Source organism: Candoia aspera, chromosome 8 (assembly GCF_035149785.1).
Source record: "Candoia aspera isolate rCanAsp1 chromosome 8, rCanAsp1.hap2, whole genome shotgun sequence".
Taxonomy (NCBI): Eukaryota; Metazoa; Chordata; class Lepidosauria; order Squamata; family Boidae; genus Candoia; species Candoia aspera.
In genome coordinates this window covers 41,266,664-41,288,716 of record NC_086160.1, presented here as the reverse complement: position 1 = coordinate 41,288,716, position 22,053 = coordinate 41,266,664, and the positions used below count along the sequence as shown (strand labels likewise).

Below are 22,053 nucleotides of genomic sequence, written 5' to 3'. Positions count from 1 at the left end.
GATGCAGCACTGAAGTTAAAGGGATTCTCATTTTAGGTTCTCACAACTTAAGTCTGAAAACATGGGTTGACAGAGAGCATGCAGAGTAAAACATAACACCTCGAGAGCTCTTGCTACAGGTGTGCGGCGCAATAAAAAGCACGTAGGAAGAATAATTAAAATAAAAGTAAACTATTGGAGGTTTGCCTTTTTTCACCTATAAATCTTTCTGCTGCAAAAACACGATCCTGCACGCTGTAAGTCCGTGATTTTGACCTCCCTGCCCCCCAAAAACGTGGGACAACCAAAACGTATTGGCGCGGAAAACGTACCAACATCACCAACTCGCGGGCTTCTTAAGAGAAATAATTAGGACCACATCCCCCGAAAAACCGGGGGCCGGATTTGAACAAGCGCCTGCGCTTCCCTTTCAATTTCGTTCGCGGAGCTACCTTCACTCGCAGCAATAAGCCGACAAGTGGAATCACTAGGAAGTGTCTGATGATGTCTCCCGCCGCTTATTGGTTGTATGGAGAAAAGCCGTTGCCCTTTGTTGTCGTGATTGGTGACTGCGAAAATCTCCTCTCCCTAAGCCCTCCTTTTTCCCGACTTCTCCCCACCCCGTTGTTTTCATGGGGCAAGGCGCGTGCGCTACTGGTTGGCCGCGGAAAAGATCGCGCAGGCGTAGTGGCTGCTTTTGAACTCGGCTGGGGTCGGGGCGCTAGGGTAATCTGTGCAGGTGGTAAGTAGGAGAGCGCCTCTTTGGCAGGTGACGAAATCGGAAGAAAGAAGGGTTGAGCGCGCGCTTCTTCCTTGGGGAGCCTTTCGGGAGCTGGGACGCGGCGTGGTGACGGGGGGGGGGGCGGAATTTACCGGAATGTGTGGATGGGTTGATGGGAAGTAGGCGAAGGTTTCTTCCTGCCGGGATGCAAAACCGTATTTGCTTTCGAAGGAGAGGGCGTATTTTCCGCCGAATAGAGCTTTGCGGTAGAAACGCGAAGAATCGCGCTTAAGCTGGTACGATCTGTCTTTAGAGCCCTTTTCGTGTTGAAGAAAGCATCCCTCTCACGCTCCCTCCCTCTCTCACTCCCTCTCTGGTAATAGGGAATCCAGTCTTTAGAACACAACTGCATTCAGCCCATGACAAATTTTAAGGATACAAATGTATCATTACACTGACATTTATAATCCGTCTGCGTATAATATTAAGTGTGCAATGTGAATTCTGGTTTACAGAGCATTAATTGAAATTACCCTGAAACACGCTTAAAATGAGTTGAAAACCCCAGCTAACTACTCTTGTTTTAATTTTGGAATGTGCTCCTTTTGGCTGCAGTAATATTTGTTTAAAGAATGCTAAATTACGGAAAGTTTAAGAATATATGTATATTCCAAAAATGTTGAAGAAAGTTGGGAACTGGATAGGTTCCACACATGTGCAAAATGTAGCTAGATTTTGGTGTGGTAGAAAAGTGAGCAGTGATTTTAAACTGATTAATTTGTCCCTTAAGTCAGCATTTATATCTACAGAATCATTTATCCATTTTCATATTCTTAATGGCTGCTGAATCTTGCATGTTGAATTTTTGGTAACAAGTGTTGTCTGCCTAAAATATTAAGCTAGAAAACAGTGATTCTGTGTATGTGCGTACTGTTGATATTGTTTTCTGTCCTTCAAACAGAACGGATCTCCAGAGGATTCGAGCACAGAAAGGATCTGTTTAGCAATGATGAATGCAGATATGGATGGTAGAATGCATTTTTTACTACTATTTTTGCTTTTATGTGTGTTGTAATATTTAGTTGTTCTAAAGATTATGTGTTTCTTAACAGCTGTTGAGACTGAAAATCAAGTAGAACTAGAAGAAAAAACACGACTTATTAATCAGGTTTTGGAACTGCAGCATACACTTGAAGGTTAGTTTCTTAATTTAGATGTGTAACTTCATTCCAAATTATTTTAAAGATAGAATGTTATTAATAGAGAAAGTAAACTGACTATGTACATACATTTGCATATTCTCTTTAATTTGATAGAATATGCTAATAGGGTAATAATAAGACTAATAATAGCCTTATGCCCAGGAGTACAATCTAACAACAGTGCTTTTTAAGGAAACTAGAGCAATGTGGTATATTTAAATATGTCTGTCACTTCCTTTTGACTATGGGTAAGTAACTTAGATTGCTACAAAAGCAGCCAGATTCAGGACTGGACTATAGAACTCCCATTGTTGTCCTGGACGGTTTGAGGATTCCTGCATTGGGCAGGGAGGCTGGATTAGAAGACCTCCAAGGTTTCTTCTAACCCTGTGATTCTGTGAAATAATTACAGTAGCTTCTGATCCTTATATGGGTTCAATTCAAGATCCGTGTCCAACATTTACACACCTAATTAGTTGTGAATAGAAAATTGTAAATATCACCTTTTTCTAGACAGACCTGCCCTGGTGAGAAATCCTTTAATGATGACAGAGGTCACAGGACATTTTTGGTTTTGTCATCCTGACTTTGGAGTGCCCTACCTGATACCAGACTTGGGTTTTGGCACGAGGTTTGTGCTGTTTTTAAGTACATATATACATGTGTTGGAGCCATTGGATGAATTTCATTATACAATTGCCTTTATATTTTTTAGTGACTTTCAAGAACTTCAGCAAAATAAATATTTTAAAAAAATGTTTTTGTCTAAAAGTTGGCTGCTAAAGATCTCTACATGTCTTTACAGATCTGTCTGCAAGAGTAGATGCTGTTAAAGAAGAAAATTTGAAACTGAAATCAGAAAATCAAGTTCTTGGACAATATATAGAAAATCTCATGTCTGCCTCTAGTGTTTTTCAGACTACTGACACAAAAAGCAAACGAAAATAAGGCGCTGGTAACCAAACTATACTATTGTATTGCTGCTGCTTTTGTTTAATTTTAAATTGCCTAAGTCTACATAATACTCTAGTTTGTATCATCATTGAAGATCTGAAGATTTAATGGTAGTTCTAGACATTTTAATTTTTTTAATGAACTGGACAGTGCAAATCTGTAATGTCAGCTTTCAGCAAGATAGCATAGAGATATTTATTACTAGCACAGTCTGAATACAAGTGCTTTTGAAAATCAATTCTGCTTTTATGGTTAATGTCATACATGGTCAAGTACTTTAACTATCATAGTTTTTATAGTAATATTATTTGCTATATATAGCAAAATAATGCAGTGTTGTGCAGAGTGGTATGAAAATACATATTTGGAATAAGTTATTTGCATGATTTCTCTTTGTCCCCAAAAAAGTTGAACATTCTCCATCTCGTTTGCATCTTTCTTCATGAAAATCTGTGCCAATTCTTCTAGAAAAGACAAATGGAGTCTTTTGGAGACGGAGGGTAATTCTTTAACACGGGGATATAGTAATATAATGTATTGCTTGCAAAATTGTAAAGAGGAAAAAGAACACTCCAAAACTTGGCATACCACTCTCCAAAATAAATAAATTATAATTTTTAAAATGTCTTAAACTTCCTTTCACTTATTGGGCCATTATAGTGCTGCAATTGATTTAAGTAGGTCCACGTTACAGAACACTTACTTGCATGGTAATATTTATCAGTTGTGATAATACAAGCTTAGGAGAAATAATCTTGTAAGCAGTTAATAGATATATTGAAGAATTTTCACTAGTAATAGGTATACCTTTTCTGCGTAATTCCTATTAACTTACAACCACATTTTAGCCCCCACAGATGTTTTGCTTTTCAGTATCCAAATGAAGTTAGGGTTTTTCAAGCACGCAGATCTCTACAAAAATATTAGCTGTTACAGAGAGGTACCAAATTCTCTGATACAATTCAATCAGTTAATTGTAGTAAGGCTTATATATACTAGTTTTCCAGGATAAGCAAGCAACTTAATTAGATGCAGGTATATGCACAATGAATACCTGTGAATATACACAGTAATGCTGTTAAGAAATTATGTAATGTTCATTAAAGGTGAGCTGTAGGGAGTCATTTTACTTTTGCAGATTGAACATGCTTTCCTTGGTCTGATGTCACGTAACTGTGTTGATATTGCAAAGAATGAGAGTTGCAGTCCCAATGGACTTGGAAGAAGCAATAATTAGGTTTTTAGGAGGGTATGTGGAATGGAATGGCTTCTAATTTGATCTGGTTCTAATGTTGTTTGGGATTTTCTTGCCAGTTTCCTTAATAGAAGCATAAGGATGATTCAGTTTCTATCCTAAGCAATAGTCTGTTTTGTAGGCAGAATAGTATTTCTGTTTTGGGGGGGACATAAGTGGTAGTAGCCAAGGGTTCAACAGCAGTATTATCATAATTGATACTTGTGTAATAGGCCTGAAAGAGATAGGAAGTCTCTTTTAGTGAACTATGTCCACCTTTAATGCTTTTTTTCCTCCCTGAGGAATCCCAGTAGGAAAGATTCTAGAATATTTGTTTGCACTATTCTATAAGGAATGTGTGTTTAAAACTAGTTTCACTTGCCCCATTTCCATTGATCTTGTAGTAAGTCAAACAACTTGCTGAACTAGCAGTTTTCCTATTCCCTTTCCCTCTATAGGTGCAATGCACGTGCAACGTTTCAGGTTCAAAATCAAACATTTGGACTGTGCAGGGACACAGCTGATGGGTGATTAACTGCCATCTTACCACTTGGTGAAATGCATGGGGATTCCTCAGTCTCTTCTCTTTCTACACCACTTCAGACATTTGAGAAAAATGGGAATGAGAAAGGAAACAGCTTGTGAATGGCTGTGAGTTAATGCAGAACAAGCCAGGAATCATCTAGTCCTAGGACCACATGATCAAGAGACCTGAATTAACAGACTTTCAGTAATTTAGCAGAGACAGGAGATTATTTAGAACTGACCATGAGATGCCTGCAATCTGCAAGTCACTGGTATTTGCAGCTCCAATGGCAAAGATTAGTGAGCATTAGTGACAGAACAAAAGCAAAGAACTATTTGACAAGCACCCATTTGTTCACAGGAATTGTTTCTACCCAGTTTCAGACCAACTCAAACAGCTAGCAGTGTGAGAAGGTGCCATCTAAATATGACTGTTAATGTGATACTGAGTTTTAATGTCCTAGATGTGATTGTTACTGTGAACAAACCCACTACTGGGGCTTATGTTCAAAAATGTGCTGTTATCTCAGAATTTACACTAAATAAAAACTTTTAAAGTTTATTTTGGTCTGTTTTGCATCTTTTAAAATGTTACTTGTAAAAAAACCCTAATTATTAATATTACAGCCAATTACTATGAAAGAAGGTAGAGCTAAGCTCTTCTGTAGAGCTAAGCTTAGCTCTACAGAAGCTAAGGAAGCCTGTTGTCAAAAATACTATACAGCAGTTATGAAAAACCTTTCTTATATATGCAAGTTTACACAGATTTCAGTTGCAACGTTTTCATTACAAACAAAATAAACATTTAAAGAATAAACTAAATGTGTCTCGCCCAGTTACAAGCTAATGTTTCTTGTTGACTGAGATGCCCATAGAATAGCCCTTACTCAGATAATGGCCATAAACTGATATACAAGCATTCAGTTAGTGATGGATAACAAGGCTTCCATTACTCTACATATATCCATATCCATAGTGCTGATTCCTTTTCATGTAAGCAGTGTTACACAGAGTGCAGACATGGATTGAGAACGTAAGCCAAAAAAAATGGGAGACATGAGATATGAAAGGAAAAGGAGATATAACTAAATCTAGTTTATATCAACATTATTCACTAAACCTCTCTGTACGTATCAGTGCTTCTACCACTTCCATGCATCACTTCATACACTGTCTTTTGTTCTTTAAACTTCTCATTTCTCTCTCTTTTGGAATCTAACTCCAACCACAACTTTCTCAGCCGCCCATTTTCTCTCAACCACATACTTGTATTCAACCCACATTCATTCACCCATTCACTTTTAATCCCCTCTTGTTTTACCCCACACGCATTTCTAAAGGGCCCCATCCCCACTGCATTCAATTTACTTTTGATTCTCCTCACATATACAGCTCTTGCTTCCCTGTAACAAAGTTTGTCAGAAGCACAGAACTCAAGCTATTTTCACTTTTCAACATTTACTTCTTGCAACAGGCCACATACTACCAACTATCTTTCTTCCAGCATTTGCATATATTAAAATTTTCCAAACATTTTTCTCTTTTCTTTAATAAATATTTTATCTAGGAATATACCTTCATCTACTTGCTCAAGCTTTTTATCATTTATGTTGCAATAATTAACTCCATTTTCCCCATCAAACACAACCACCTTAGATCTTCAATATATTATTTTTCAAATCCATACACCTCATCAGGCTAATATTCACTTAAAATATTTGAACTTTCAAGCAAGAGCACAGCATACAAAAGTACTTAGGTATTCACGTCTAAAACCAATACACCTCAACTCAAGGCATTTACTAGACTCTATATATAGACTGCTGGTAAACTTCAGAATCCAAACAGTTCAAAGACAGTATGATTAAATAGATGCAGAATTTGAATGCAGTAATAGAGATGGAACAATGGGAGTTTCAGTGGAAGAACGTTAAATTTACTACAAACATTATACTCAGAGAAAAATGTTAAGTTTAATCGTTGGTATTCTACTCCCATTTTGATTTCTAAAATGGACAATTTATTTTTAAAATCATTTTTTTTTTCATATTTGGTGGCAATGCCACAAAATTCAGTAATTTTGGAAAATGGTTCATGCTACTATAAAACATTTTGAAAGCTGAATTCCCATTTCAACTACAATATTCTTACAGGTAGTCCTCAGGTTATGATGGCAATTGGGACTGGAATTTCTGTTGCTAAGTGATGTGGTTGTAAAGCACAATATCACGTGACTATGTCGCTTAGCAATCCTGGTTGCTGGGGATCACATGGGCTGTTATGCGAGGACCTCACATGATCATGACTTCCAACTTCCAGATGGCTTCCCCATTGACTTTGCTTGTGGGAAGCAAAGCAGGGAACGTTGAAAATTGTGATCACATGACCATGGCTCGCTCCTTCAGTTGATTTAAGTCTCCAGATACAAAATAATCCTACTCCACAATAAAGAACCCTGAAACAAGTTTTTTAATAAAAATGTTCTAGTGGGCCCCCAAAGATAAGAGATCCTTGTTCTATTCATTTGCTGAAGATAACCCAGAAGTGAAACTTCTGCAGAAAAAGTGCAATCAATAATTTCTGGAAGCTCTAATGCTATTCTAGCAATTTTTCATTTTGCAGTACAGTACACACTAAATCTTGAGAATTCTACTGAATATATAGCAGAAAATTAAATGTTAATATTATTACAAGTAGTTTATTTTTAAAAATGTGATTCAATAATATACACATTAATAAGTTTCAATTTAAACATAAAGGTTATATTAAAGATTTTTATTTAGGAGTCAATATACACTTAGGAAGTAAATTGTACATGGATTATGCCAATCTGGCTTGAAACAAAAAACTATAAAAGCATGAAAAATCTCCTGTACACCATTTACGTAAATACAGTTAATGTTTTTCCATTTAAATGTAAAGCATGCTGTTTTATTGTTTAAAATTAATGTCAATGCAGTGCTCTGTAAAACAAAAACAGCAGCAACTATAACAAACATCAAACATACACATGACAAACAAAACATAAGTAAATATTACAATTTTAAAAAATATAATAGCCAAACACATTTATTGTATTCAGCTGAAATTGTTAAAGGGATTCTATCAAAGCATCTTTGAGTTTAACTGTTTTATATATTTTAATCTAAAATTTAAAAACAACATCTTTCTGTTAGAGCTAGGGAAAAAAAACCATTAATGTAAGCTTTAAAAAGGATATTTTGAAGCTAAAGTTATTTCCAAACAAAATTTATTACCTAAATAACTTCAAAGAATATTTATCATAAATCAGGCATATCACCATTTTTCTTATATTCTATGAGGTAAAGAACCAGGTAACTTTATAAGTAGGAATGTTTCTTCAAAAATAAAATGAAAAACCTGACAAGATTAAGAGGGTCTGGAAAATAGGACTTAAAATCTAAACCGAGTACAGTGTTTAAGACTCAATCGGCATGCCTGTGCCAGTGTCAAAATAGTATAACTGGATTCTGTAACTAGAAACAAGTAATACTAGCTGGAAGTGTGTTAGTCTTTTCGTACTCTTCGTTTACGTACTGATTTTGCAGGTCCATCAATAGACCCAGTGCTTTCATCTGCTTCTCTCATCTGGGGGATAGAAATGCATGAGAGTTTTAAAAATAAGTTACAGTTCATCATTATCCATCTAGATTGCAACTAAATATTAAGTTTACTCTTGAAAATATTTCTTTTTAATATTAATGTTTTTATTTCTTAGAACATTAAGAAAATCAAGAATTTCTTTGCATTTACAAATATGGCTTGCTTATAATTCTTTTAAGCATTATAACTTGTACCTCTAAACTTACAGAAAGAAGGGAAGAAACTGAAGTATAGGATACTTACAAAACCCAACATATTCTACCTGGACAGAATGTGACTCTTTCCATATTGACTTAAAGTATCTGCTTTCTTGTGTGTCTGCCACACACAGGATTCTTTGAAAGCAGAAATCACATCGATCCAAACCATCACCCTAATCCAATTGCTAATTTAAATGGTGATTGTAAAATTACTAGAACATGGTAGTTATACAGATTCTGAGACAAACAATTTAGGATGGTTAAATATAAATGGCCTATCTGTCATGTTCACTGTTTCAATGTACAGTATACATCGTAACGTTTCACATGACACGGCGCTGACGCGCGTTTCTGTTCGGGAGGGAGCTGCTGTGAAACCTTGTAACCAAGCTCTGTATCTGTGTTCATTACAATGGAATGTGTTTGGGTTATGTTCTCTGTTCAAGGACTTTTCCCACAGACCATCAGAAACTGTTAGGAGCACCTGGGATTGTGAGCTTGAGAAGATTCTATGGGGGGAGGGATCTCATTTGCACTGAGGGTTTTTAGTTTGCATTTGGCGCGCTTTTATCATTCTCAGCTTTCTCTGTGATCCTGCATACTATTCTTTAATAAATCAGATAACTTTGAATTCCTGCTCATGAGTCTGATAGTGTTTTAGAATAGGCAACCATCACAATATCCCAATTTCAGCATGGAAGTAGCAGGGATGCTTCTCAAGATTTAGCACATTTCCACTTTCCACTATATTTATTGGTGTCTTAGAGAAAATTGGCAGGACTAAAACATTTTACATTTCTGTAATTCTAGAAAGCCTCACCTCATCCTCTTCTGAGTGAGATTTATTACCTTCCTCTTCTGGACTTCTTTCAGCAATGTCATTTTCTTCTTCATAATCGTCATCTTCACCACCTTCATAATCTAAGAGACAGTAATTATTAACTTTAGCAGGCTAAAGGTAAAAAATATAGCAAAGACACATAGATTGGCTGATAAATAAATAACTCTATGATGAATCCTCAGAGCCAGTTTGATGTAGTGGTCAAGGCACCAGGCTAGAAATCAGGAGACCGTGAGTTCTAGTTCCACCTTAGGTACAAAGCCAGCTGGGTGACCTTGGGCCAGTCACTCTCTCAGCCTAGGAAGGAAGCAATGACAAACCACTTCCAAAATCTTGCCAAGAAAATTGCAAGGACGTGTCCAGGCATTTGCCAGGAGACAACACTGACTTGAAGGCACATGCACTAAAAAGATGAGTCCTCAATGTAAATAGTAATAAAGTCTGTCAACTAACAAATCACAGTTATTCAATCACAGATCCATATTAGCCAAATTAATTTTATAACTAGTTTTCTCTCAATCACTGTAATCCAAATAAAATACTTACAATAATAAATATATTTGCAGATTAACCCTAACCCTACCCCTAACTGGGCAATATTTTGAATGAACAAATAACAGAAATTAAAGTTTAAAGATTTCTCTCTCTCTCTCTCTCTCTCTTTTGGCTAACTTGCAGTTGTGGCTGTAATTCAAGGGAAAAAAATATATGTTCATGAATGTTGTGGACTGAAGTTATTTTAATTAATTTTAATTGTTCCTCATACTAGAATTTATTACTACTTTTACTAATCAACTATTCTCTTTATGGTAAATAACAAAAGTTTCTAACCAATATGATGCAGTAAAAGGAAGCAGTCTTAACTGATATATATATAGCCTACTATTTTCTATAGCAAGCATACAGTAATGCATGAAGTCAGAATGAACAAATTAAAAATTTGGAATCTTTCAAGAAGTGGCCAACTGATTACCATTTCCTGGTTACTATTATGACCAATGCAGCCACTATGCTATGTGTAGCACTGCAAAGAGTTTGTAAGAAGACAAAATTGTGTTTAGTATTAAATTTAGATCCTCTTTCACAGCATTATTTCTTTGATATGTGGTCATAGTAATCTATGAAAGTATAAAGGTACCTCCAAAAGATGGGCCTTGCCACCAATGTTCAGCAACTGCCCTTTCTGGAGGGACCTCCCCCTTCTCATAATTGATATTGTGAGAAGATCTCCCAATCCTCGGATATTATGAGAGAGGGGGCTGCAGCAAGAAGGGAATTAGAAAAATAAATCACGGATTTTGATCATTATTTGGACCCAAGTCCTTTCTTTAGTTAGTTTTAGTAAAAGTATGCATATTATCTTACAGGAAATGCAGAAAAAACTAGCAAGTATAAAACATAGTAGCCCATTCATATTTGAGCAATATTTGGTACCCTTTCTAAATCTGATCTAGTTTATCTAGAGTTTTTTTTCCTTTGGTAAGTAGAAATGAGGTGCGGAAGATAAGAGGCATACCATACTGTGTATGTCAAACTCACGTCTTAGTTTACCTAGAAAGGCATTTCTGTGTCTTCTTTTGGAGCATCTTAATGTCATTCTGGTACTTCAAGCATTAGTTTCAGAAAGCAGTGTTATGGGATTCATGTCTAATATGAAATATAGAAGCTACTGGAAATATAGTGTTCTTCAAGCTTGATTAATAGTAAGACCTTCCTCTTTCTGCCAGCTAAACAGAAGGCCCAAATATTAGGAATAAGAAAAAGAGCTACCCCTAAGTTACAGAAATCTCTGCTCTAAGTTGTTTGGATAGCATATGGTAAAACTTTATTTGGGAAGGTATTAGCTTCCTCTAATACAATGTTTTTAGCTGTTGCCATTTTTATTATTGTTTAGAATGTATTCTATTTATATGAATTATTGTTAGCCATCTTAAATTGGGCACACATTTCAAAAGAATAGGTTATGAAATTTCCAATCCAAACAGAAATTTCTGTTCTGATCCCAGTTCTTTTCTTTCTATTGCCAGCTGAATAATCCTTCTGTTCTCTTTTGATTTATCTCTATGGATAGATGAAAAAAGATAAACAGTAAATAAAAATAAGAGAAATTAAGCAAAATAGCTCTTTTAATGCAACAAGAACCAGTATTTCTGCTTCTTTACATTTATGGAATTACAAATAGAGATAATAGGCTTCCATCTTTTTTGTTTAAATGTAAGAATCACCTTGATGTTTTTGTAACTTAAAGTATTATATTTTAAGCTATGTTTCACTATAACATTTGTGATGGATATAGATTCCCCTCTCCACTGATGCCTGGCATGCCCAGACTAAAATCAACATGAATGAGTACTGTAGGAATTACCTCAGCAATTCCTAATAAGGTCATACAAGGCACTAACTGGATAGCTGGAATTTTACTCCTTGGACCTATTCTCAGCCTTGTAGAAAACTCTGTTGAGTAAATCTGCTTTGCCTTCCAGGGGCTAGCTGAATAAAGGCAAGACCTGACTTTGGAGTCTCAAGGAATTGCCCTGTAAATATAAACAAAACTTAAGCTAAGTGTATGTAGCTAAGTTTTAGTTAGCAAAGTCTAGAGTTTGTTTTAAACTGTAGCTAGCCATATCTAATACTTTTCTAGAGCATATTCTAGCACTAAGTCTTTCTAACAATAAAAAGTGAAAATACTATTTATACTCAAATCTTAATATTTTTTCATCATATTGAATAGAAAGAGTAGCTTATTATTGAAGAAAAAAGAGATAAAAGTTGACTGCTAGGAAGAAATTTTGGCAAAAAAACCAAAGTAGTTTTGTATTAAATCAACATTCAAAAAGGTAAAGATTTCTCCTTTTACTTCAATGTAAAAAGAGTTAATTATACTCAAGCCCAACTACATTCAAGCCCAACCACTAAATTCAGACTGCACATCTGAAATCCTTATCATCTTTAGAAGCCGTTTGCTTTGTTATGCTCTTTACATCTATGAATCATTTTTTAGGTACAACATTCTAGTGTAATATATTGATAAGCATTTCTCTCACTGTCCTGGGTCAGGTATTCACTGTTCCAAAAAAATAAGTGCTGGAAGTTTCCTCATTATAACTTGTTTTGCAAAACCACTGCCTGTTCTCCAATTATTCACTGCTAAAGTTGGAATGCCGCAGCAGGTAGCAGCACCTACATAATCTTTATTGGTCCCGAAAAAAGAAAAGCAAGATCAGATCTGGTTAACTTTTAGATGGGAGCCAGTCAATAAATCCCAGGTCTGTAAGTTGACTGGGAAGTTGAAACAGTGTCCTGGAAGAATAAAATGCCAAACTACTTTCATATTGTTGCTGAGAAAAGTAAATGGATGTGTCCGTGCAGTTGTCAGCAGCTGAGCATAAGGGAGTCTTTTATTTTTAGAGAAGCACTCCCAAGAATCTATAAAGAAATAGAGAGGCAAGTGCAAAGCAAATTAACAGAACACAAGGTTGCAGTAGAAGCTTCAAAGAAATTCCAGTTTATGTGCATGGCTGACCTTTATGCATTCCTAGCTTCACAGATCACACTTGCATAGGAAAAAATGCAGCAGCTGAACTTAAAAACACAATACCTTTTCCCAATTAGGTGCTTTTTAGCAATGTACATGAGAAAGAAATTGGATGTGTTTTGAATATGACATAAACTTGTGTGTTGTAGAAGACTGGATTATCATAGCTTCAAAAAAAAATTATCAAAATCTCTTACCTCCTTCACCAATATTTTCATGTAGCTTTTTAAATTCATCATTTTCTGGCATCTCTTGTTCTAGTTCTCCTTTTGTAATTGGCTTAGCTAAATCAGTTTTTTTGTAGTCTACATCGTCATCCATTTTCTAAAATAGAAGGATTAATTATGCCTGATATGCGGACTTAATTTTTTCAAAGCATTACAAAACAAAGTTGAATGTGCCATGCTTGCCAATTTCCTTCTTCCTCCCACTACAATACATTTCTAAACATAAGACATTTGAACAAAGAACAGATCAAGTAAATTATCGATTTTTTATAATACAAAATAAGGATAGCATACCTTGGATGGCCAGCAGAACAATACGCCCAATCCTATAGGTAGCGCTAAAGTCAAGATATAAATAATCCAAAGCCATGGGCGTTCTTCTGCAGCAGTCACCAACTGACTAAACATACCAGGCTAAAAGAGCAAAGGAGTGCAGATATTTACAGAGCTTATGCTTCATGGAAAGTATTTTTCTTCAATACATTATGATTTTTCTCAAAAATGTTGATCAATCCACGCACTATATTCTATACCTGTCCTAACAGTCAGAAATCACGCTGAGACGAGGGGTAGGTCTCTAGTGTTTATTGCTGCTACATAAGACAGAAAATCCTAACAAACTGAAGAAGCGTGGGAAAAACCCAGACAGATAAACCCCAAAAGTTAAGGCGGGTCTGATCTGTGTCTCTTTGAATGGCTGCTTAATTCCTCAGTACTACGCATGCGTTTTCCCCCCTGGATAGAGGCCCCTTCCAGCTCACCATCAGTACTCATGACAATACCAATTACAAGCAAGAGTTTTAATATGAAAGAAACCTCTGAACATAAAGAAGCCACTATCTTAATCATGTTATATCTCAAATCAATAAGAAAAATTGGTGGATCACATATCTGGGGAAAGGATATAGTGATTTCCTTCATGAAGTGAGAGCGTTAGTGGCTGAGGTAACTAGTATTTAAAAATGAAATTTTATTCTCAAACAGATTTTATCATCATGACAATTGATAATACAATAAGTTGTGTTTTCTATACTAAGAATACCTCTCTACTACATTTTTTTCTACATTCTTTGACCAAATTTTATCATTCTTCTCAGAAGTATGCTAAAAACGAAGCTACAAAAAATAGCACTGAAAGGAAGGGCCTGCCTATTGTTAACATCTCTTCTGAAATTTCTGGAAGAAGTCATCCACTTAGCATGGAGTCAGTTCTATATGTACAACTGATACCCAGTTATATATGTATCAGCCCCACACCAAACAAGTGATGTAGTAGAAGTGCTGACCCAGTGGTTGGAGGCTGTCAAAGTCGATGCAGAGGAACACACTCAAACCAAAACAGAGTGACATTGGATCTGTGGCCAAATGATTCCAGACAGAATAGTACCATCTTTGGCTCTGAACAGAGTTGGATTCCCCTGCTCACAACCATAACCTGGGTCCTTGTGGACTCAGGAGTGGCAGCTGTATCTAAAGGGCTTTTGCATAGTTATACCTTGTACACCAATTGTAGCTATTCCTTGACTGGGAAGCCATGCTCACAATCACTCATGTCCTAGTTACTTCCCATTCAGATTATAGTAACACATTCTACATTGGGGCTGCCCTTGGAAAGCATTTGTAAGCTATAGTTGATACAAAATACAACAGCTGAGGCAGTGATGGATGTTTCCCATTATGTTTGGGTGACTCCACAACTTTGGGACTGCACTAGTTGCGAGTGACTTCTGGGTGCAATCCAAAATGCTGGTTGTCACCTCCAAGACCTTATATGGTTCTGGACTGGTTATCTGAGTGACCACCTTCTCCTATATTCATTTGCCCATCCAATCAGATTGAACAGGCTCAGCTCCCTCCAGGTCCTATCTATCTGTGAATGCCATCTGATGGGACTTAGGAAATGGGCATTTTCAATCACTGCCCAAATGCTTTGGAGCTCTCTCCCTACAAAGATCTACTTCTTCACTCATGGGTTTCAGGAAATGAAAACCCGGTTTTTCCATCTAGCCGAGGAAGAAGGCATGCTTTGAACGTTATGATGCATTGACAGACATTAACTTTGTATTCTGTTTTAACCCTCATGAGGAAATTGAGTTTTTTATTTTTTATCCAGTGGTTTTCTTAGTTTAGTTTTTTTTTTTTAAAGTTTCTGATTGTTAACTGTTCAGAGACTTCAGGAATGAGCAGCAAAGAAACAGAGTATAGAAATAAATAAGAGACTGAAGGACAAGGGAAACAAAAGCCATTCACCACATTGAAATCTAAGTTTTTAGCATTAGAAACTTATTCAAGAAATGTTCATTATTAACTCCTGAAATGATTTAACTAGCCCATCAACTTTTTTTCTTCAAAAGTATATAACACTCTAAATCTCCAACGTTAGTTGTTCCACTAGGTTTGTACTGCTGAATAAAGACAGCAGGAATAAGAAACATAAATAGCATGGTGCAACTGGACTTCTCAAATGGGTCTTACCTTCAAGTGATAATTATTGATATTGTGGCATATGTATAAATCAAAGCTAGACAAAAGACATGACTGTGAAGAAAGGAAGTTGCCCAAATCTCAGTAAATTTGTTTACTATGTTGCAGAAATCAAATGGCATTTTAAGTGTCTTAACTGTGTAAAAGTAAACAAAACATATAGGCAGGGTTCTAAGGCTGGTATAATCAAACTCAGTGTGTTTCTAAATATTTCTCATGTAGGGACAATCAGTATAATATAATTTAATTAGGAAATCATTATCAGCAAATGTATACAAAACATTGAGGACAATTACCATAATAAATAACATAATGAACATCATATTAAATGTCATTGGAGTTTTGAAATGTCATGCATTTGAAAACAGATTTTTTTGCAACAACTGTATGTATTTGAGGCAAAAATATAATAAATGCTTACTTCATTGGCACTTGCGATCAATTTTTTAAAGCCCCAGCCATCTGCTGCCCATCGATCAGCAACTTCCTTGTCTGAACATATTATGAAGTTATCAAAATAAATATCAGATGTCATAGACCAAAGTTCTAAACCAATAGCATCAACAGTAGTCATCTGAAAAGGATGAGCATCTTCAAAATAATCAGGATTAGGAATTTTCTGAGGGCTCCATATACCCTGCAAGAGAAAATAATAGAATCCACATGAAAGATGATAAATATTTAATACGCTAATATGGCAGACAGAAGGTTGGCAACTGTTCAAAATACGAAGCTTCACATTATTTTAGCTAGCTTTTCTCTATAGATATAGGTAAAACAAAGCATTTTTACATCCTCCAGCCTCTAGTTCCCATTGATGGATTCAGTCTCTAGTATTTTATGGATTGGAAAGGAGTGGCTTAGCCCATCAACCTAATTGAAATATTAACTTGTCACAAAATTGTATTTGTGGCACAATATGAACAAGCTTTTTGCCTATGTATTCAGTCCTTTGATTCCTTTTTTTATGGCATGAGTAAACCAGGCAGTATTATTAAACACAGCACAAGTTTCTAAACTGGATGAAATGGAAAACAGTGACTTATTAGAATTTTTCTCTTTTGATTTCTTGCACAGCAAAAGAAAGAATAAAGGAATTAAGATAGAATCAAAAAATAAGTTGAGGTTTGATCATCCAAACAAGGCCACTGTCAATTAGTTTAATGGCAAGAAGAAATACCCTACTAACATAGATATCTGCTTGTGTTAAAGATTTCTAATTTTTAGATTTCATCTGGATTAATAGTGTAATTGATACATCATGGTTCAGGATCCTTTAAAGTAGTGGATGCCATTTCCCATTATGTTGCAAATGCCAAAAATAAAATCAAATAAACCAGATTTTATAATAATTGGGTATTCGTAGATTTTGATTTTTGACCCAATGGTATCAGATACAGGTGCTACAGATGCTACTGTGCCAATTCTCTAGAATAGTAAGACCTGTTGTGCTCTATTAGACTTTCTTTCAAATAACTCTGTGTAGATATCTACACAGATTCCATTAAACAACAGGCCTGACTCTGCTTGCCTTTAGAAAAGCCATTAAGACCTGGCTTTTTTCCCAGACATTTGGGTCTAATTGAGTGAAGTCTCCATTTGGTTGTTTAATTATCACATTTGATTACCATGTTGTTTTTTAACACTGTATGTTTTCTTCTATTTATTGTTTGTTTTTGTTGTACACCGTCCTCAGTTACATGGTTTGTATTGGGAGACCATACAAATCCATTAAATAAATAAATACATAACAAAATGTATACAAAAAATTTATTAGTAAATACAAAACTTTACTGTGGATCCAACCAGAGTAATGATCTAAAATCACTAACCTTCAGATATTTTCCTGTGTTTTGAAAGAGATAACAAAGTGTACCTTTTATCTTCCATTTATATTTTTGATTACATATACCAACATTTAATTCAATTTTCCAACTGCTATTCCTTATATTTTTTATATAGTTGATATGGAGCATATACACACAAAAGGAAGATATCAACAGGTTTGGGGAAAATTTCATAAGAATAAAAATTCTTGGAATAACTGCATGAGTGGCAATGAGAGATCTGAAGCAATCCAAATAAGATAAACTATGTTTAGTGAGATAAGAATGATGATTATTGAATTGGCAGGGACTTATGGTGGTTGTGAAAGCATGGAATAAAGTACCTTAAAAGAGGGCATGGCTAATTAGAAGTTGGTACAGGAATACAATTTGTTGCAAGTTTCATTTGTATCAAGCTGACGTCAATTCACAAACAGAATCTAATCTAAGCAGCATACCTATAATTGAACTCAGCCATTCTAACTTCTGGTTTTCCCACCATGCAATGAAGAATATGAAGTGAGATACAGCATGATAGTAACAAATCAGCTAAAGCAGTCCACTATAATTCCCAACAAAGTATATGATAATCAACACAATATATAACAATTGTTGCTATTACCTGATAGTTAGGATTCTCTATCATTGGTGACTTCCATTTTCCTTTATAGTTTGGATTGTTCATCATGGGGCGTACCCATACTCCACAACCAGGTGCAGTTTCACATTTTGGATTAGGAATCTGTGGAGCTTCCCACTCCCCATCCATTTCTTCATCCCTGTAAAAAAGATAAACATGTCCATTGAAGAAACACTTTTTAAAAGAAAATATGAAGCTATAAAGCAGAAAATATGCCCTCTTCCTATCTGTTTTGATAGCTGAAAACGTAACTCAAAATGCAATGACGACACATAAAACATGTCATTTTCCTCTGGGCTGACATCTTGCAATCAGACTCGTGCATCCTGCTAGCAAGTTTCAGTGCTTTCACTCAGTGGGACATAATTTATTACTGCTACATACTGAAAGAGAGAATGGAGATATTTTTGTCCTATCAAGGATTTTTACTTCAATGAAACCCACACTGCATTTATTAAACTTTGCAATTACATATGACCTTTGAATCATCAGATCAAATGCTACAGATATATGTTTAAGGTCCAATCTTTGATAGACCAATTAAAATAATTCCTAATTAGCATACAGTCATATTATCAGTTTTAAGAAAGTTTTAAATCCCCATTTATTTATCCAAACTTTCCTGAGTTGGTTTTAGAATCCTGCTTGAGCTTCCAAGTGAAATTATGGTTTTGGAGGAATATTCTAGCTTTTCTAGAGTACTGTTTCTGCCCATAAAGATAGCTCAAGAACATTTCAAATAAATAAACTCTTAAACTCTTAAAGTTCTCTAACACACAATTCTGAAGACTATTGTTTGATATATTTTCACACCTTAAGAGATTAAGTTTTCAGTTCCTGTCCAACCTTCCCACTTAGTAATCAGACAGCTTTCACATATTTAAATATAAAGCAACTGAAGTCACTCAATAAAGCAAAAGATAACCATAATGAAACAGCTTACAGAGTCATAAATAAAAGAATATCTTCAATCCAATCTGTTACAGAAGTCAGAGCCTGGTAATAATTTCCAGAATGACAGACATACTCACCAATCTTCTGGTTTTTCTGCATTGGGATCCGGAATGTATTCAGGTTCATCATCAAGCCAACCTTCAGGTTTAACAGCATCAGGATCTTCTATTTTTGGAGGCTCGTCTTCATTCCTTAAAATTACAAACCAATTTTATCACAAGATACATATAACAGCAAGTTATATTACTATAATGAGTATATTTGTTCCCCCAAGAAAAAGGTATGGTTTTAAAAGTCTCTGTAATAATGACATTTATAATTTTCTACATTTGCATGACAGTATCTTAAATATTTTAAGTCCTTTTATTACATGCGTAACTCTGAATCAGAAGAACGCTGTTACAACAATATTATAACTACAAATCTTTGCATCTGGAAGAACACTTTAAAGATTAACCCCATTCAGTAAAAAATGCAGATACTAGTTTGCATAGAATAGTGCACACGTTTGGAATAAAAATGGCCTTTGGTTGTGCTTGTGGCATTATGACCCCAAATGTGACATGAGTACATCTAAGACTGGTCACCTGTGCTAAAAAAACCTATGCTTTTTTATTTTGCTAAAAAGCATTAAGTGAAAGCCTTGGCTGACTAGCAATGATGATCACTAGAGAACACTATGTGTGGGCACATCTGCTCATGACCATGATATATAGAAAATTGCAATAGGCAGGCAGGCAGGCAGGTTAAAAATCCACTTATGTGTAAATGAGACACAGAGGAAAGGCCTAAAAAAAAGGGGGCGGCATATATTCTCTTTACCAGTCATCTGGCTTAACAGCATCAGGATCAGGTATTTTAGGTCTCTCATCCCAGTCTTCAGGCTTCTTATCATTAGGATCTTCTATTTCTTTTGGTGGATTTACAGGTGGAACCATGTCTTCGAGGAGACTTCCCTTGCTTACAACTGCTTGGTCAATTAATACTTCAAAAGTATTATCAGGTTTCAGCACTAAAATATAGTAAGTTAATATATTAAATGAAGGAGAGATTATAAAAATAATTTTTCATAATTATTTTCCTAAATATTTATTCACTAGAAATTGTTTCAGTTTATACTGTAGTTTTCAATTTGTTTGTACCATACAGCCAGCCTGAAAATTATACTAGTTCCAAACAGTGAAATTTTTTTATTGAGCATGTAGCCTGACTATTTTATTTGGAAAGATTCATTATAATAGGAATGTATTTCCAAAAGAATTTGCTTAAAACAAATTTAATCTGAATTGCAAGTTTAAGCCATATGTGATTATGAAAAACTGTATTCTTAAAATATCTGGTAATTTTTCAAATCAAGACTATCATCTTTGTTCTTTTAAAAGAAATTGCCTCCAATTTTATTATACTTCAAAAGCACAACACGGAACCCCATGCAGTGCATTTTTATCCCTATTATAACATGTTATGTTCAGTGCACCTTATTCTGTATGAAGAATTCTTAGGATTCCACTTTATTTAAAAATGCAAACAAGGAATTCATATATTTATTCTCAAAAGTTTTTCAGTTTCTATTGAACTGTCATTTTGCAGATGGTAAGTATAATAAAATGCAAAGATGATCAATTACCTCAAAATAAAATGATTTATAGTTAATATTAGAATGCACGTAAGCTTCAATTCACTTTAAAATACATCTTAATTATTCTGTACAGAATGACTTCATTTAACTTGAGGGGAACAAAAAATAGTATTAATACTGGCAACTGAACAACCAATATTTTCCTGAAGATCTTTATCCTCTTGAAGCCCAACATAGTTGAGAATTATGAGAATTATAATCCAACAAATCTGTAGGACATCAGGTTGGATAAGGGTGATGCTTTAGATTTTAACCCATATAAAAGCCTATTCTACAAAGCAAATTTAAGCAAAATTGTAGACTTCTTGGTACTTTGAACTGTAACATCCTTTCATTTGCAAAATTCCAATACCTATGACTTCTGCTATGAGAATGTGAGCCCTACTGCTTTCATCAGTAAGTGTAAGAAAAGCTATCTTCAAGTTTTAAGAATTCCTCTAATTTTCATTACAGAACTGATGCAAGGAAGTCATCTAACGTTCCCTTTCTAGAGTTATCAGTGCTTTTCTTTATACATACCTGCTACTATGGTTATAGTGAGATTTTTCCTACAGCATGAAGTATAAAAAGGCAAATCATATTGTTAAAACAAAACAGTTCTACTTCTTTTATGGTTTCTCTGAAGTCTTTGTCTATTCTTCAAAAGTTTACATGACAGCAATATTAAATTGTTACTACCACAGAAACTGAGTATTAAATATTCCCAGAATGACCAAAAGAAAATTCATATTCCTCTAAAATGCAGAACATATGCTTGTGTTTTTAAATATATGCTTCTGCTTTTAAAAAGCATTTCCATTCTATCTTGTTTTTCTAAACTTAAAAATGTAAAAAGTACCAAGAGTATATAGATGGGTCTTCCTGTCAGTGTAAATTTTTTTCAGATCTACATCAGGGCGCTTGGCGTGTTTTTCCTCATAATCTCCAGTTTTAGGATGTTTATGTCTGAAGATAAAGTGTAGTTTATAGTCTTCTCCACATTTATCTGGCCCAAACATAATTGTGTATGATGTTTTATCATAGAAGTATTCCTGTAGGATAAAAATGAACGTAATATTTTGTTTGTAACAAAAAAACATTTTGAAACAAAAAAGTTGGTACTAGTTAGAGCCTGATATCTCCCTATTTTAAATGACATTTAAAATAATGTTTTCAGAAATTAGTAGTATTTGTTTAGTTGTGGTTCAGAATTACAAAATGGAGAAAACAATATATAATTGATGAATTAGCAATTTTCAGATGAGAACTAAAAAGATAATTGTTTGACCTTCCATGTTTGCACTTGCATAGGAATTTCCTGCTGCTAATCTTCTCTTTCCAACAATGGGTCTCTTGCAAGAAAAAAACGTGGTTGAAGGACAGCTGAATGTACCTGGCAGCAACTAGAATATTATGATTGGATCTGGTTCTAAAGATTTAAAACTAACTTTCCAATGAATCAGATTAATAAAGTTTGACACTAACAATT

At 35.0% G+C, this 22,053-nt stretch overlaps 2 protein-coding genes across 4 annotated transcripts in view; one reads left to right on the top strand and one right to left on the bottom strand.

The window, feature by feature from the left end:
• The first annotated feature begins 587 nt into the window (after positions 1–587).
• Positions 588–5,177, top strand: SCOC (short coiled-coil protein). Of its 3 annotated transcripts, none has more exons than XM_063309974.1 (4): positions 588–721; positions 1,662–1,728; positions 1,813–1,896; positions 2,708–5,177. In XM_063309974.1, exons 2-4 carry the CDS (start codon positions 1,707–1,709, stop codon positions 2,848–2,850), a joined length of 249 nt encoding a protein of 82 aa, XP_063166044.1. In that variant the 5' UTR covers positions 588–721; positions 1,662–1,706; the 3' UTR covers positions 2,851–5,177. The 3 variants fall into 3 exon arrangements, with proteins under 3 accessions (XP_063166044.1, XP_063166045.1, XP_063166043.1); XM_063309975.1 differs by lacking the exon at positions 588–721 and adding an exon at positions 726–748; XM_063309973.1 differs by lacking the exon at positions 588–721 and adding an exon at positions 759–996.
• Positions 5,178–7,361: 2,184 nt separating this feature from the next.
• Positions 7,362–22,053, bottom strand: part of CLGN (calmegin) — a 34,296-nt gene continuing 19,604 nt past the window's right edge. Inside the window, exons 7-15 of the mRNA XM_063310355.1 lie at positions 21,424–21,616; positions 19,769–19,958; positions 19,024–19,137; positions 17,975–18,131; positions 15,948–16,163; positions 13,337–13,456; positions 13,013–13,139; positions 9,260–9,360; positions 7,362–8,224 (exon numbers count right to left, since the gene is read on the bottom strand). Of these exons, the coding sequence (XP_063166425.1) occupies positions 8,144–8,224; positions 9,260–9,360; positions 13,013–13,139; positions 13,337–13,456; positions 15,948–16,163; positions 17,975–18,131; positions 19,024–19,137; positions 19,769–19,958; positions 21,424–21,616 (1,299 nt within the window). The 3' untranslated portion in view covers positions 7,362–8,143. The remainder of the gene's footprint in view (positions 8,225–9,259; positions 9,361–13,012; positions 13,140–13,336; positions 13,457–15,947; positions 16,164–17,974; positions 18,132–19,023; positions 19,138–19,768; positions 19,959–21,423; positions 21,617–22,053) is intronic.

Bases quoted from the DNA above. Each gene is read 5' to 3' on its own strand.
- SCOC (XM_063309974.1), top strand. From the start codon at position 1,707: ATGATGAATGCAGATATGGATG. The intron at 1,729-1,812 runs GTAGAATGCATT...GTTTCTTAACAG, and splicing joins GATGAATGCAGATATGGATG to CTGTTGAGACTGAAAATCAA. The intron at 1,897-2,707 runs GTTAGTTTCTTA...ATGTCTTTACAG, and splicing joins ACTGCAGCATACACTTGAAG to ATCTGTCTGCAAGAGTAGAT.